The sequence below is a fragment of the Delphinapterus leucas genome, unplaced genomic scaffold, assembly GCF_059928025.1.
Source record: "Delphinapterus leucas isolate spDelLeu-1000000601 "Yukka" unplaced genomic scaffold, BTC_Dleu_Yukka2 spDelLeu_asBTCV2_sq25, whole genome shotgun sequence".
In the NCBI taxonomy this organism is placed as follows: Eukaryota; Metazoa; Chordata; class Mammalia; order Artiodactyla; family Monodontidae; genus Delphinapterus; species Delphinapterus leucas.
The window spans coordinates 1784020-1801383 of NW_028322234.1; the positions used below are offsets into that span (position 1 = coordinate 1784020).

At 54.7% G+C, this 17364-nt stretch overlaps 2 protein-coding genes across 2 annotated transcripts in view; one reads left to right on the forward strand and one right to left on the reverse strand.

Moving 5' to 3' along the window:
• The first annotated feature begins 34 nt into the window (after nt 1-34).
• LOC149744013 (uncharacterized) lies at nt 35-16989 on the forward strand. The gene is given in 2 exon segments (XM_089905139.1): nt 35-13050; nt 13053-16989. Coding segments are annotated over 2 exon segments (2805 nt in total). The 5' UTR covers nt 35-12971; the 3' UTR covers nt 15779-16989.
• The window catches only part of LOC111169829 (cadherin-related family member 2), a 29623-nt gene continuing 28684 nt past the window's right edge, over nt 16426-17364 (reverse strand). The window contains exon 31 of the mRNA XM_089905140.1: nt 16426-17034. Within this exon, the coding sequence (XP_089761266.1) occupies nt 16897-17034 (138 nt within the window). The 3' untranslated portion in view covers nt 16426-16896. The remainder of the gene's footprint in view (nt 17035-17364) is intronic.

The following is a 17364-nucleotide window of genomic DNA, read 5'->3' on the forward strand; positions in this document are numbered from 1 at the left end:
TGTGAAAAACAACATTTTTTGTGAAGTCCTTCATGGCTTCTAAAGGGCATGATGCACATGATTGCACTCACGCCTCTCAACACCCTGCCCCACTGGAGGCCCAGACCCATTTTTTCAGATGAGGAAACTAAGGCTTTGGAAAGCAAAGGTCCTGTGGGTCAAGACTTCTCAGTAGAAACTCCATGGCTCTGCACTTGTTAGCCATAGGACATTGGCCTGAAACATGGAAAAGAAGATTTAAAAGCATAAATGATTCCATAATCTGTTAGTTGTAGAAGGGTAAAGAGAAAAATTTTGTCATGATCCTGCCACACACCAAGCCACTAGGCAGGCCCCCTACCTTGCCACTTCCAATGCCCCAACCGTGTCCCCACCATGGCCCTGCCGTGCCCAACTGCAGCTTAACTCCAGCCCTAATGCTTACCTTCCACAGATTGGACCAAGAAGCCTAAGTTTGGTTCCTGGCTCTGTCACTTCGGCTGTGTGACCTTAGATAGTTCACATAATCCCTTTGAGCTTCCGTTTCTTCAGCTCAAACGTAAGGATGATAATTTGCACTCCTAAGGATGCTATTAGTCCACTCGAGGACTGATAAGAGAATTAAATGCAATACTGATGAGAAAGTGCTTTGAAACTGTAGAATACTGTAACATGTGAGTGATCAATTAGAATAGTAAATATTGTTATTATTGTTGTTATTAGGGCCAAAAGGTGGGGCAGGGCAGCCAAAGTGGGCCCTGGGATCAGAGAGGGAGCCCCTTGCCTGTGTCCAGGCAGAAGGGTCCACTTCCCTGGCAGAATGAGGGGCGTGGTCGGGGGCTGCCTGAGAGCACCCGCAGACCACTGAGGAGTAGAGGAGGGCACAGAGACCCTCCTGCTCAAGCGCCCATGCTCCCTGTCCCCATCCCCGACTGCCCCGCTCCCTGTCCGCTACCCGAGGCCCATCTCTGCCTTCAAAATAGGCTTTCTGGGCAGAGTGGGGGAGAGGGCTGCCAAGGAGCAGCTGGGCCATGATTCAGCCTGAGTCACCCATCCAAATGCCAGGGTGGCCCCCAGCTGGGCCGGAGCCTACAGCTGCTGTGGGGAGGGGAACTTTGTGGGCAGCAGGCTGTGCTCATAGGTGCCTGGACGAGGGGCTCTCATGAATATCAGGGCAGTGCTGTGTGGGTCTGGGAGTGGTGCCTATGAGGAGGTCAGGGTGAGGAAAATGACTCCATGGACATCAGTTACCTGCACTGACGGAGGAGGCAGGGTTTGTGTGTGTGTGTTTGTGTACACACGCACACCTGTGCACGCATGGCTGTTGCATGTATATCTGACTAAATGAAGAGGGGCTAATAGTGTGGGCAGGAGTTTGGCTGCCAGCTTTGTCACTTTCTGTGTGACCCTGGCAAGTTACTTAACCTCTATGAACTTTTGTTGCCTTATCTGTGAAATGGGAATAATAACAATATCAATCTCAGGTGGTTTTTCTTAAGGGTTAAATATAAAGAGATGACTGTAAAACACTTGGGCAGTCAGTAAATGGTACACCACCACCACCACCATCTAGGGGATACTGGGTTATGCCCTGCATGCATGAGGATGGATACATATCTGAGTGTTTGTATCCAGGGCTGTGTCCATACAAGCCTCAGGGGGTGAGGGGTCTGGGTGAGTGTTTCTTGAAGAAGCAGATGAATGTGTGTTGTGTGTGCACCTCTGAAGCAAAGAGAACTTTCCAGAAAGTTGGGTTTATATGGCATTGCCTGCCATGTGATCCTGCCCACCCTCCCACCTCTTTCTCCTTCTCTCCCTCCCTCTCTCTCTCCCCTTCTCTCTCTCTCTCCTCTCTGTCTCTCTCTCTCTCCTCTCTGTCTCTCTCTCTCTCTCTCTCTCACACACACACACACATACACACACCTTTCCTAGAAGCTATGATTTGCTGAAATTTGGCCTAGACCAGGACCAGTGTCCACGCAAGGGGTGAGGAACTGTGAATGCCACTGTACTGGAAATCTCAGACCTTCTCAAAGGCAAGCAAAGCTGGAATGGGGGCCAGATCCCAAGGGTGATGTGCCTGGATTTGAAAGCGGAACCATGTGTAGATATGAACATGAGATGTGCATGTGTATTTGCATGTGTGTGGCGGTGGGGCCGGGGTGGCACTGGGGGGTGGCTGCTGTCTCTGCTCTGGTACAGTCTGCCTGTCTCCATGGTGCCTGTTGCCACACATGCTTGCTTTTCAGAAAGTCACTGGGATTGTTTATTCCACCCCCAGCCTGGGCGCCAGCCAAGGAGCTGCAGGCATTTGTTTATCTTCTGGTGTGTATGAGTGTATATGGCTTCACGGAGGCGGACCAACCAGAGATATGCACGCACACGCACTCACACCGGTGCGGGCAATCATGTTGGTTGTCACAGGATGAGCCTGAACCCCATGAGCCACGGTCCGGGCCCAGGCAGACTCGCTCCACGTGGGGACAAAGATGACCCTCAGCAGCTCCAGGCAGACACACCACCAATTTAGCACCCCCTAAAGCTCCAAGGAAGTGGGAGAGCCAGTTGCCCTGGCTGTGGTCCTTTGCTCTACTTCTACCCCTGGAACTAATCACTGCACAGTGATTGGCCAGGCCTAGGTCACTGCCCATCCCTGAAAATGGCAGTGGGTCCATCCCACTCCACCACATGGACTGGAGTGAGGACGCGGTTCCTCAAGGAAAATGGAGGTCCTGTGGTCAGACAAGGGTACACAGTGCTGGGCTTGCCATACCCTGGCATCCACCACAAGTGTTACACTATGCTTGGTCCCTGGGGATTTTTTTCTCCCTACATCCTCCTCAGAGCTCCGAGAGCTAAGAATTACAAATGATGAAGTTGAGGCCTAGAGAGACCTCAGTCAAGGCCACACAGCTAGCAACTGCCAAAGTCAGAATGTGAACCCACGCTGCCTACCTCCGTGCCCTTTTTGAGCTCCTGCTCCGCCTTGGCAGGTGTTTTGTTTTGTTGTCTGAAATTTTTCATTTTTAAACGTGTTTTTTATCAACAAGTCACCGTGGAACAAGAGTGGTTAGAGTGTGGCAAAGGGCACCGATGGAAAAAGGCCCTGACTGTGCGCATGTAGCAGACATGGCCAGAGCTCTGACTACATCCCCTCAGATGACCATACTATTTCTGTGCCCACCAGTAGGACTCCCAACAGCCAGTACCCGCATCATTATCGAAGAGCTGTCCTCGGGCTATGGAACCCACTTTGTCCACATGCACTGTGGGCTAGAAGTGCTTAGGAATTAACACACAGCCCCATGGGCTGGCTCTTCACCAATGTCTGCCAGATGCTGGGATATAAATACGCCAGCTCCCTTGCCCTCAGCCAGGGGAATTCTGAGATGTGCATTTACCCCATTTCCCAAGACTTCCTGCAGGATTAAGCCTCACTCACCCACTGTGGTAGCTGGCTTGATAACCACCTCTTACTGGATGCCTTCCCTTCCTGGGTCACCTTCCCACTCCCCTGCTGGTGTCCCTGCACCTCCCAAATAAACCATATTCCCTGAATCTTCATTTCAGGGTCTGTGAGCTGCCCCAGGGTGCTGGATCCCATCCTATCCTTCCACACTGAGCATCTGGGCCCAGCCATTATGATCTCCTTTCTTGGCATCTCCCTTTCCCTCTCTACTGTCCCCCTCCCATCAGGACTTGAATGCCTCCAGTGCCCCTGTAGAGATTATCAGATCCCCTTTCTCCCTCCAAGCCCAAACTTGAGAGTCATCTACTTGCCCTCTCCACCTCCTTGCTCCCATTAACTCATCAGTCCCTGCCCCACCCCACCCCAGTCTGGCTTCCACCCCCACCACTTCAGTAACCATGCTTTCATCAAATTTCCATTATCTTTTTTTCAAGTCCAGAGGACAACTCTCAGGCTGTATCTTGTCTTCCTGATGCAGTTTACCCTGACCTCCTTCTGGAATGTTCTCTCCCCTTGGCTTCTGAGACATCACACTCTCCTGGGTTTCTTCTGGTTTCTCAGACCACTTATTCTTCCTTTGCAGCCTCCTTTTCCCTTAATGTTAATGTTCCTCAGGATGGGCCCTTGTCTCACCCTATTTTGGCCTATACTCTCCCCTCATGTACCAACACACCTCTCCTGACCTCCATCACCAGCTCCCTGGTCTGTTGCCAGGCCTCGCCACTTCAGAGCTCAGTTTTGGACTCGGATGTCTCAGTGTGGCTGTTTCACAAGTCCCTTCTTTCCCCGGGGTTCATCAGGCAGAACCTCAGAGGGGCAGCATAATCCTCTCTCCACTCACACTCACATCCACCCCATGACGTAGACGTGTTGACTTTACCCCTAAATAGTTATCAGATCTGGCCCCTCCTCTCCATCCCAATGGTTCAGGCATCATTACCTCTCACCTGGGCAGCTGCTACGGCCTCCCCACTCATGCCCTGATCCTGCTCCCATCCGCACTTGCCCTGCCCCGGGGTGGGGGTGTGGGGGGCTTTTTAGATCACAGCCACGTTCTTGCTACTTTTCATGTCTTGTGAACCTGCCCAGGCCTCGATGTCTTCATCTGTATCATGGAGCCAATGATGTTTACCTTGAAGGACTGTAGGGAAAGTAAAATGAAACGATGAGCGTAGAATAGGGTTTGTAAACTGTGAAGCGAAGTGCCATTGTGGCAATGAATGAGCAATTTTCAGGGCCAGAGACGTGGGGAAGCCGCCCTTGCATGAGTGTTGTCCGTGGTGCTGAAAATTGGTTCTGTGCTCCCGTTATTGGCTTCCCTGGGATGCTGGCTAAAGACGTCATCCGTTAGATTTTTTTTTTTTTTTTCCTTCAGTTGCCATCTAGATTTAAAAAAAAAAATTTTTTTTTAACGATCACGGTGACTTATGGTTCACCAGGTAAGTGAGAGGAACAGAAAGTAAGGGTGAAGCTTGAAGTTTCAGGAGTTAGCTTCACTACTAACGCAGACAAGTGATTTATCATCAGTATCTCAGTTTTCTTATCTGAAAAACGGGGATATAATACATTAATATTAACTTGCTTACAAGTGATTGGAAATTGAAATTAGATGAAACCGGAAAACAAAATTAAGGTAACGTTAGTTGTTAGGTTAACTTGCGGGCTTTACCATAAAAACACTGCCCCTAAATAAGCATTATATTAACGTTAGTTGTTACCATTTTTAGTAGGTGGTTTCACAGTACAAGCGAGAGGGCTTTATCACCTCTTGGCAATTACAGACATTTTTTCTTCTCTGGGAAGTCAAAGGGGAGGGGACAATTTCTCTGCTGAGAAAAGTTAAGGCAGAGTGGGCAGCAAGTCCTCATGTCCTTGGCAATTCAGATTTAGCTGGAAGGCCCTTAACACCTACTTCAGGCTCCTTCATCCTTCCGAGACCACTTACTGTGAGGTGATTAATGTTAGTCCCACCTTACAGATCAGGAAATTGAGACTCGGAGAGGTGAAATGATTTGCTTGAGGGTACCCAGGAGGAGGAGAACCCGGCTTGCACAGACTAGAAGGTGGGCGGGCACCCCGGCTAGGGAGGCCGGTAGCGGGGAAATCGAAGGCGCTCCCCCGACCACGCAGGTCCCTCCACTCCCGGGAGCGTGGGTGGAGGCGAGACAAAGGGGGCGGAGGCGGGGCGAGGTGAAGGGGAGAAGGCCGGAAGTACGGCCAAGGCGGAGGCGGGAAATTCCGCGCGGGGGGAGCTCGGAGATCGCGCAGACCTGGGTCCCGCTCCAGGGGCCGAGTATCCGCGGACAAGCGGCTTCCCCTCTCTGGGCCCCAATTTCCTCCTCGGTGAAACAAGCAGAGAGCGTTCACCGGGCTGGATTGAGTGAGATCTGACAGCGCGCCCCTCCCTCAACAGGGGCGCAGCTAATAGGCAGCCTCTCCACCCCTTAGTCTCTTGTCTGTGAAATGGAAACCGGGTCGAGGAGGGCGGGGAACCCAGGAGCCCAGCGGCCGTGGTGAGGGGCGGCGGGCGAGGGGCGCCCCTCCCTCCTTTGGGCCCCTGCTTCCCTGCGGGCACCGCCCCCTCCCGGGTTCTGAGGCCGCGAGTCGGCCAGTGCGCATGCCCGGGGCGGGGCGCGGGTCTGGAGCGCGGAGCCGGCGCGGAGGACGGCGTAGCGGAGTCCGCGGGTCCGCCCGCCAGCCCTGCCGGAGGCAGCCGAGGCAGCTCGGGCGGCGGCGGCGGCGGTGGCGGTAGCGGTGGCGGTGACGGGAGTCGGAGCGCAGCGCGCCGGGGAGACGGAACGGCGGCACAGCCGGGTAAGCGCCGCGCCTGCACCTGCTGCCCGCTCCAGGCGGGCGGTGTCGACCGCCTTCTTCGGCTCGCGGCCGCCCCAGAGCCGCTGTCCAGGGTCCTCGAACCTCCTGGGTGGCGGGATTTGGGCACCGTGCGCAGCGTGTGTCTGGCGTGCGCCCGGGTGAATGTACGCGCGCGGCCGGGGCGACGGGTGTCCATTTCCAGGTTCCACTCAGGGGCGGGGCGGGGGTGGGTCCGCAGTCCTGGCCGAGCACCCGAGGGGCCCTGCGGGCCAGCCCACCCTGTAAGACCCCGGCCCCGCTCCTGGCCTCGCCGCTGACTGCCGCTTTGTTTGGCGCGGTGGTGCGGGAGGGGACGCTTCCCGCCACCGCGGGGAGGGGTCCGCCCGCGTTGATTCATTTTCCCCCTGGAGCGAGCTCGGCGCTCGAGTGGCTCTATTGGCACCATGGAGCACATTCGCTGTCGCACGCTCAGTGTGGACTACACGCTGGGGCTCCATCACACACACTGTCACACACCCACTGTGTCCCTTGATCATTCCATCAGACTCATACACATGGTCACCTGTGCACCCACCCCGTACACCTTTGGTACACACCCAGGCATAGCTACACACTCACACCAGCCATTGCCTATCACAGCACACTCAACTCAGCAATACTCCCGGATCACAAAGCACTCGCAGCCATCCTGCTCTGGCCTGCTTGCGCCTATTCACAGCTGCACGTCATGGTATCCCTCATGTACCCCCGGAGCAGGCGTGTCACACACTCCGTCACACACTTTTAGCTTGCTCTCCACACACACACACCCACTCCTGCATGTCTAGTCTTGCTCTCCTGTGGATAGATGGGCGGATGGTCTGGAGGCCATTTCTGGAAGGAAGACTGGTTATCACCCTTTGCTAGACTCCATCTCCCCTCCAGCCCCAGGGAGGAAGCTTTGCTGCTCTGAGGGTTGTAGGAGACAAGGGGATGAGAGGGTGAAGTACAGCACACCAGGATTGTAACACACACACACACTGTTTCTCACACACCTGCTGAAGTACCACAAGCCTTTGTCAATCTTATCACCATGGGAGGAGGTGTTTGCAGGTGCCTGGCGCCCTGGCTCCAATTAGGGAAGAAATCCTAAAAGGAAAATAACTGGCTGGTCAGGTCTCTGGGCCTGAGTGAGCATTCACAGGGGCTTCTCTGCCTGGGGGCAGGGCACAATCACTTGTGCACATACCCAGGCCATCTCTCCTATGAGTGAGGCTCTGAGGCCATGTGGCCACACATGTGCATACCCACAGGGTCCAAGTGGCCGCCATGAGACACAGGGCATTCTGCACATGTGTTGCACATGTGCACACCAAGTTCTTGAGCAGAAGGTAGGAGCCAGGCCCTGGCTCCCCAGGCTGGCCTAAGCTGGTGCAGATGTCCACAAGCCACCTAGGTGCTCTCCTGCATGCTGGGTGAGCCAGCCCATACAACCGGGGGTCATTTCAATCTTTTACCTCAACCGGGCGGGAGAAGTGCGCAGGCTCATCTGCTCATAGGGTGTTCCCAAAGGTGGGTTCCCGCACGGAGGACACTCTTGCTTCCTTTCCTAGACGATCCCTCACACTGTTGCCTGTTAGGTCCAGGGGATTGGGAGGACCCTTGGCATGACCCTGAAGAGCAGAATGGGGTCTTAAGAGCCAAGCATCAGTGTCCAGGATCTCAGCTGATATGAGTGGGAAGAACCAGGCTTTGGATTCAGACAAAACAGGCTTTGAATTAGAGCCCCCCATCCCAGCTGTGTGCCCTTGGTCAAGTCTTTTCTCCCTCTGACCTCAGTGTCATCTGTGAAATGGGATGATAATGCCCCCCTCGTGAGATTGTTGTGGAGTCCAGGGGCTAAAATGAGCCTGAGAATGCTGCGTCCAGGGCTGAGCGCACAGTGGGAGAGTGACGGAGCTGGGTTCCAGTGGGAGATGGGAGGTGAGGAGGTAGGGCCCCAGGCCTGAGTTGCCTTTTGGAGAAGAGGCTGGCCGATACCGAGGCTTCTTTGAGAACCAGGAAAAGTCTAGCAGAACTGTGAGCAGCAGAGCCTCTGGGAATGGTATCTTGGCAGATCTTAAACCCAGGGCTCAGCCAGCTCTACTAAATATAGCTACATCCTCTCCCCCATTTCACAGATTGGGAAATGGAGGTTCAGGGTGTGGAAAAACTCACCCAAAGTCATGTAGCAAGTCAATGACTAAGCTGGGGCTTGACCCCACATCTTTCTAACTCCCTGGCCAGGCTCTCTGTCCCAATCCGGGACCTTATCCCATATCAGAGAATTGTGAGTTGAGAACTAAGAAGCTGGCCTCTTCCAGGAGGACTTTCGGAAGGGGTATGTTACCAGCTGGGCCATGCCTGCCTCTTGGAACCTTAGTTTCCTTCTCTGGAAAATAAGAACACAACATCTGCCTGGAAAGTGTATGGGATCTGCACATAATAAGCATAGTAAGGGCTTGAGGTCACCTCCCACCTTTCTTGGCATCTAGGTCAAGGGTCAAAACTCAGGTGACTACTGGCCAGGTGGGCAGCATGCATGAAGGGCTGCTATAAGAAGAATGATGGTGCAAATCAGTGATCAGTGGCAGCGGGCAGTCAACCTCAGTGTCCAGGACACCACTGGGAGGGGTAGAGATGGTGGCTAATTGGAGAGTGTACCCCCAACTAAGGAAGTAGCCACTGCTTGGCTCCAGCTGACTGCTGCCATGCAGGAAGCATGCTCAGATTGCCAAGTTTTAGTTTTCCAAGAGAAGCTAGAAATCTTATTTTTACATGAAACCTTCTAATTTTTAAATGTTGATGACTAAATTCCTTAAAAAAAATTTTTAAGCACTCTGAGTTAATCAAGCATGTCCAAGGGTGAGGTTTTGCCAGTTTGTGCCTGTGCTGCTGGCCCTCCCTCCCCTGCCCCCTCCTGGGAGCACAGCTGGGCTCTGACAGGCTGAGTAGATAAAAACAGGCCTTGCATGTACACAGCCCAGCCCTAAAGTAGCAGAGACGTGCACACCCCTCATCTTTAATTCTCCCTGCAGCCCTGTGGGAGCAGGGGGTAGGTTTGTTAGGGTCCCCAGTGAGGAGATGGGACTGGCCTGAGGTCACAGAGCTGGTAAATCAGGGAGCTGTCCCAACTTACTACCCATGCCTCACCCAGGGGTTGGGAGCCTGTTGGAGGGGCTGGTGTGAGAGGACCCCAGGGCTGAGCTACCAGGGGTGAAAGGAAGGGTGGTGAAGACTCAGAGCACACCTCCTATAGCCCTTGGTGACTCCTTCCAGTTCCAGCCCAAGCTCCCCATACACCTGCCATTTTTATGCTGACGAAAACCAGATCCGAAGAATTGCAGCAGACCTCTCCTGCGTTTCAAACCTGTCTCCCAGCAGCCTCCTGGATATCTCCCCTATAAGTCCCCCAGGCACCCCATTTCAACTTCCCAAAACCCAGTCCCGCACCATCCTCTGCAAACTGCCCCTCCCCCCATGCCCCCATTTTGGTGATAACCCTTATCCCCCCAAGTCTCATATGCCCAAAGCTTGGGGGACCCAGTCGTGAACAATACCAGCTGAGTCCGCATCCAGGGACCTGAGGGCTAGGCGGGGACTCAGAGGTGTAAAGGGCTACAAGCAGAATGACAAGAGTCTGGTTAGGGGCAGAACAAGAGGCCACAGGGACCCTGAGGAAGCTGGTAGGCAAAGAAGGCTCACTGGAGGAGGAGGCATTTAAACTGAGGACTGAAGGTTTAATAACAGCCAAGCGGGAAGGTGTGTAGAGGCCAAGATTGGAAAGAATGTGAACCCCTGGTTGAGCCCAAAGAGCTTTCGTGTGTGTGTGTGTGTGTGTGTGTGTGTGTGTACACATGCTTTGGGGGATGGAGTGCATAATGAAAGATAAAGCCCAGCAGGTGAGTAAATACACAGGGGCTTAGAAGCACATTGAAGAGTTGGAACTTGACCCTATAAGTAACAGGGAGTCATTAAAAGTTTATTTTTTTTCCTGTTTTTAAAAAAATATGTGCACACAACCAAAATTCAAGTGTCACAAAGGGGCATTCAAAAAAAGTCCCTTCCACCTCCAGATCCCTGGTCTCGCTTCACAAAGGCAATCACTGCTAAAAGTTTCATGGGTTTCCTTCCAGAAATTTTCTCTTTATAAATAAACCTACAGATGTGTATTTGTCCTTGTCCTTGCCTACCCGCATGGGATCCCACTAGCCATGCTGTCCTCTGGCTTTTTTTCACTTAATTTATCTTGGGCATCTTTCCTCATCACTCCACACATTCTAACAGCTGTGGGGGAGGGGAGGTCCTCTGTGCTTGTCCCACATTTTACAAGCCCACTTCCTGGTTTTCTTCTCATCACCAGCCATGTTCTCAATGCACCATTTGTCTGTCTTCAAGACCACCCCGGAGGTGGGCTTGCTGGCCCAAATGCTGTATGCATTGTAAACTGATATGAATTGATAAGTGTCCTTCCAAAAACATTACAACCAATTTACTTCCCCCGAAAAAGCAAGGAGCGTTTTGAGCCAAGGAGTGGCATGGTTGGACTAACATCATAGACAGGTCATTCAGTCATTCATTTAACGAATATTTATTGGGAGCCGCTTGCTTACTGTGTGCCAGTCATTGTTCTCAACCCTGAGACCACATCAGTGAACACAGCAAAGTCCCCACACTTCTGGAGATGACATTCTGATGGGAGAGACAAATCATGAGCAATAAACAAACATATGCAATATGGTGGCTGGAGACAGGTACCATGAAGAAAAACTGATCGGGGCAAGGGGGATGGAGAGCGTCAGCCAGTGTTGTGAAGGAGGCTATTTTACACAGGTTGGGTCAGGGAAAGCTTCAGGGAGGTGCAGATGTTGGGAAGGAAAGCATTTCAGGCAGAGGAGACAGCGAGTGCAAAGGCCCCAAGGCAGTGGGTTCAAGGATCAGCGGGGCAGCCAGGGTGACTGAAGCAGGGTAATCACAGGAGAGCAGTAGGAGACAAGGCCAAGAGCGGTGACGGGGCCAGAAAATGCAGGGACTTGTGGGCTATGGTAAGGAGTTTACTTCTACATTGCGTGAGATGGCGAGACATTGCATGGTTCTGGGCAAAGGAGGGACATGATCTACCTTGAGTTTTACTAAGATCCCTCTGGTTCCTGTGTTGAGAAAAAACTATATGGGGTGAAGGAAAAAGCAAGGATAATCCAGGTGGGAGAAGGTGCAGGTTTGGCTCAGAGTAGTGGCCAAATTCTCGACATATTTTGAAGGTAGATCCATTATGTTTTGCTGATGATGGGATGCCGGGTGTGAGAAAAAGTCAAGGGATATTGGCCTGAGCACCAGCAATATGGCTTTGGAGAAGATGGCAGGAGGAAGAGGTCTGGGGGGAATTGGGAACTCTGCTTGCTTTGGCCGCTGAGTGTATAATAAAACAGAGTTGCATGCAGATCCAGCTGCCTGCCAGACCCTCTCCCTGGATATCCCCCAGGCACCACACACTCAGCTTGTCCAAAATGCAACTCCCCCTTTTCCCAGATCTGTTGTCCAGCACCCGCCACCCTAGTCAGCATCCTGCAGGCCACCCCCACCATCACCTCTTACCGCCAGCTGGTTCCTGTTAGTTTCCCTCAGACCTCTCAATCCTGCCAACTCTTCATTCCCACAACCTTCGCTGTACCATCTCTCATCTAGACTGTCGCAGAGAAGGGGCTGGGTAAACGAATGAAGAATTAGATGAATGAGAGATTGAATAAATGATTGGCCAGCCCCTCCCCTCCAGCCTCCACACCATCCCTGAGCAACCTTTGAAAACACACATTTCAGCCTGTGTCCTTTCCTTGACTGTAAACCATTCCCATCTCCCCAGGGCCTACACAGACATAAACTGGTGATCAGCAGACATATTTTTTTTGGGCCACATACTGGTTTTTTTTTTTTTAATCTTGAATTAATTGGGATATTTTACAGTAAACTTCTATACTTCCCACTTCTGACTGATACTGCTAAGATGCATTTCTCCAGGGATGGAGTATGGCTCCCCCTTTAGACAGGGCATGTGCTCTCCACTTTGCCTTAGTCCCCACCACTCCCTACTGTTCTGTACCCAGTCTGTTTCCCTCAATTAAATTACCTACCTGGCTCCTATGGCATCAGAATTTGTGACCCATGGCCTAAAGGAGAAAAGCATAACTTCTAGGTAGCATGTTGCATGGGGTGGGCTGATAAGGGAGGGGTGATGGTAGATGGACTGGAAAAGTTAGACTGTGGCCAAGTTGTGAAGGGCCTTGAATGCCATTTTAGGAAGCCTGACCTTTATCCAGAGGGCCACTGGGAGCAGTGAAGCAGGGGAATGACATAGTTGGGTTCATGTTTTTAGCCCAGACCCTATGGGCAGGAGGGGACCAGACAAAGGCAGAGAACGTGGTGAGAAGCCCCGCCTGCTAGAAAGAGAGTGAGAAGGAGGAGGCCCAGATGGAGGCTCCTCCCCACTGGATCCCCTCTGAGTCTGAGTCTGCTCTCTCTGTGTTTCAGAACCAGACAGAAACCTGGGGCCCAAGCATGGTCATGAGGGCAGTTGGGCAGCGCTGAAGACCCAGCCTGGCTCCAGCTGCTTCGAAAGGACTCCAGCCCCCCAGGACCCCAGCCCACAGCCCTCTGCTGCCCACAGGATGGGAGCCTGGGGGCTGGGAGCCCGGCCATGAGGGACTGCTGCCCCTCCCAGCAAAAGGCCAGCCCTGCACCCCCAAGGCACACCCCTGCCCAAAGCCCAGGCATGGACACAGCAACCCCACTGGGGCTGGGGAAAGGGCATCCTGCTCTGAGGGCCCTGGCAGGAGTTTGGCCTTCCCCTCCCTGACCTGCATCCCTCCCCAAGAGGCAGCCGCCAAGGAGACATTAGGGACACATGGAGCCTTGATCTCAGGGACACCAGAAACCACCTTCTCTGGGAAGCCAGAGCCTGTGTCCTCAGTGAAAACTGACCCTTCATCCTCAGAAAACAGAAATCCTATGTTATTTCAGAAGATGGATTCCAAGTCTTCAAAGCAGGCAGATTCCATTTCCATAGGAAAAGAAGATGCCGGGTCCTTGAGGAAGGCAGATCCCATGTTTACAGGAAAGACGGAGCCTGTGGCTTCTGGAAGGATGGATCCTGTGACCCCAAGAAAGGAGGATCCTGGATCATTGGGAAAGGTAGATCCTGAGTGCTCCAGCAAGGTGGATACAATGTCTGCAAGGAAGGAGTATCCTGTATCCTTGGGCAAAATGGATCCTGCATTCCCAAAAAAGGAGGAGCCCAGGTATTCAGGAAAAGACCTTCAAGTGTCCTCGGAAGAGGTGGGTCCTGCATCTGCAGGAAAGACAGATCTTGTATCCTTGGGAAAGAGAGATCCTGAGCTATCTGAAAAGGTGGATCCCATGTCCTTGGAAAACACGGATTCTGCATCTGTAGGAAAGACAGATCCCGGGTCCTTGGGAATGCTGACTCCAGGGTCATCAGGCAAAATCAAGCCTGTATCCCCTGGAACAGTGGCTCTGGGGTCATCTGGAAGGGTGGATCCTACTCACTTAGGGATGACAGAGCCTGCATCTATGGTTAATGCAGAAAACGTGTCCTCTACAAAAGAGGACCCCCAGTTCCTGGGAAAGATGGATCCTGCCTCCTCAGGAAAGCAAGAGTCCATGTCTATGAGAATGACAAAAACCATGTCTACTGGACAGGTGGATCCCATGTTTTCAGGAAAGATGGATCCTACATCTTTGAAAAACATGGACCCTGTGTCTTCAGGCAAGACGGGTCCAGTTTCTTTGGGAAAAGTGGATCCTGTGTCCTCAGGAAAGCCAGAGCCCTTTTCTCCTGGACAGGCAGAACTGATGTCTGTGGGAAAGACAGAAACTGCATCCTCCAGAAAGGGGGACCCAGTGTCCTCCAGAAAGGGGGATCCCATTTCTGTGGGAAATACAAAAACATCATCTTCTGGAAAAGTGAATCCTGAATCATCAGGAAAGACAGACCCTGTGTCCTCAGGCCCAGCGGGTCCCCCATCCTCTGTAAAAACTGAGGCAGTGACTGGGAGAAAAGCAGATCCACTATCTTCAGAAACGTCAGGTCCTGTGGCCCCTGGAAAGGTGGGTCTCATGGCCTCAGGGAAGGCTGATCCCCCCACCTTGGGTAAAGTGGACCCTGTATGCAAGGGAAAGGCAGAAACTGTTCCCCCTGGAGACATGAACTCCGAGTCTGCAGGAAAGGTGGCCCCCACGACCCTAGGAAAAACAGTCCAGGCATCCTCGGGAAAAGCAGAAGCTGTCCCAGAGGGAAAGGTGGATCCTCTGCCTCTAGAGAAGGGCAATCCTATGAACTCCACGAAGGTGGATCCCAGGGCTTCAGGGAAAGCAGAACCCAAGTCTGAGGGCAAAGCAGAAACAAGGCCCCCTGGGCAGGAGGGCACGGCCTCATCAGGAAAAGCAGAGGCTAAATCTTTGCAGGAGAAGCCGCTGACCTCGGAGAAGGGGGATCCTGGATCCTCTGTTGTCTCTGGGAAGTTGGAGCCTGTAGCCCTGGGGAAGACTGACTCTGCGCCTCAGGGAAAAGGGGAACCCCCATCCTCTGGGCAGCAGGCCCACCTGACCCTGGAGAAGGCGGAGGCCTCCTCCTCCAGGCAGGCAGATGACAAACCCTGCGGCTCCGCTTCTTACCCCGCGGATAGCGGGGGTCGCGTGGAGCCAGCGCCACTGCCCAGCTCCGAGGCCTGCAGCCTTGGCCAGAAGGACCCGGCGGCCACTAGGGCCGAGAGAAACCCGGGCCTGGAGGCCGTAGCGCCGTCGCCGGGGCCGCGAACTCGCGACAACTTCACCAAGGCGCCGTCGTGGGAGGCGAGCGCCACGCCGCCACGCGAGGACGCGGGCACGCAGGCGGGCTCGCAGGCCTGTGTGTCGGTGGCCGTGAGCCCCATGTCTCCGCAGGACGGCGGGGGCGGCTCGGCCTTCAGCTTCCAGGCGGCGCCGCGCGCACCCAGCCCCGCGCCCAGGCCGCCCTCTCGCCGGGACGCGGGCCTACAGGTGTCACTGGGCGCCGCCGAGACGCGCTCCGTGGCCACGGAGCCCATGACGCCGCAGGCCGCCGCGCCGCCCGCCTTCCCCGAAGTGCGGGTGCGGCCGGGCTCCGCACTGGCAGCCGCCGTGGCGCCCCCAGAGGCCGCTGAGCCGGTGCGCGACGTGAGCTGGGACGAAAAGGGCATGACGTGGGAGGTGTACGGCGCCGCCATGGAGGTGGAGGTACTGGGCATGGCCATCCAGAAGCATCTGGAGCGACAGATCGAGGAGCACGGCCGCCAAGGGGCGCCCGCGGCGCCGCCCGCTGCGCGTCAGGGCTCGGGCCGTGCGGGCTCCGTGCGCACCGCGCCCCCAGAGGGCGCAGCGAAGCGCCCACCCGGCCTCTTCCGCGCGCTGCTGCAGAGTGTGCGCCGGCCGCGGTGCTGCTCACGGGCCGGACCCACGGCCGAGTGATCTGCTCCCCTTTTGTACGCCCGGGTTTCCAACCTTCTCAGGCTCCCTTCTTGACCCCAGACCCCTAGAAGGGATCCCCTCGACGCGTGACAGGCCTCCGAGGGGCGGGCAGCCTCTAGGGTCTTATCCTGTCTTTCCAGCCCCCTCCCCTCCTAAACACACAAATGAACGCCCTCTACCCGGCTCCCTCGTGGTCATGAGCCCACGAACCCAGCCCTGACACCCCACTGTCTCCTCACAGCCCTCAGTTTCACCCCCTCCCGGTCACACTGGGCGACCTCTGGGGACCCGCTCAGCACCCACGCTCCCAGCCCTGAGAGCTGAGGCAGGCTCCTGAGATGTCCAGACTGGTGCACTGTGGTCTCCAGCGGCGGCCAGGTCCCCAGAACGGGAGAGACTGTGTACAAAAACCCCAAGTGTGCGAGGATTGACATGTGAGACCCCCGATGTGCAAGGCCCCGGGTGTATGCGAGTGCATGTCCATGCAGCGGGCTGGCCCCATGGCCTGGGCATCTCTTGCATGCTGGTAGTTGTCCCCAGTTCCTGTCTCCCCCTCACCTGGCCCAATCCCCAACCCTATCCCCACCCCCACTGGACACTGGTCCACAATTCCCAGACAGGCCAAAGGCAGCTGCAGGAGTGCCCTGGGGGCGCAGTTGAGTCACAGAAAGGGGAGAGGGCTCAGACAGGTCCGGGGATCAGAGTCAGAGGCTCACAGACAGCCTGGGTGGCAACTGGTCTTGGGTATTGGGGGCAGGATGGAGAGCTCATTCTACAACCACAGTAGTCCCTGAAAGACCACCCTCTCCAGCCCTCGGTCCCCCAGTGCTGTGAGCCCCACAAGTCCCTTGTGACAACTCAGTTCCCGTGTCCCACCCCTCCAGCCGCGGTTTTTGGCTACAAACTGTCACAATATATACATTGGTAATAAAATACTCCCCCAACTCTTGTCAGCTGTGATTGGCTACAAGCAGACGGGGGTGGAGCAACATGATATCTTATTATGTTCAGGGAGGGGTAGGTATAATTTGGGGGTAACAAGGCCTCTTCCAAGGTGACCCAGAAGAGTGCGGGCCCATGTGGGGCTCTGTGGCCAGGGTCCTGTGGCAGGGCCCCCATCACAGGTCTGTGGTATTCAGGCCAGTGTTGGTGAAGGCCAGCTCCTCCTTCTGCTGTCCACGTGTGCCCACCTTCATTCCTGACAGCACTCTGTTCAGGGGCTCTGGATCCGGCCCCATCAGACTGTGCAGGGGCTCCTTCTGTGGGAAGAGGGAGGGGAGGTGTGAGGCCAGGGCCAAGATGGGGTGACCTCCCCAGTCCTTAGGAGAGTGGGTGGCCCTTCAAGCCCACGACCAGATGGCTCCTTGGCTGGGGCCTCAGTTTCCTGACTCTGTCCCAGAGGGGGCCATGGATACTGGTGGTACAGATGGGCTCAGGTGAAGGGGAGGGCCTAGGGGGTCTACTCTGGCCTTTGCCCACCCATGGACATGGTGGCATTTGGGTGTTCTGCCCAGTCCTGAATGATGCCAGGCCCTGTGTCCTGTGCCAAGGAGCCAGTCCAGCACAGTTCCTGTCACCTGTACCTC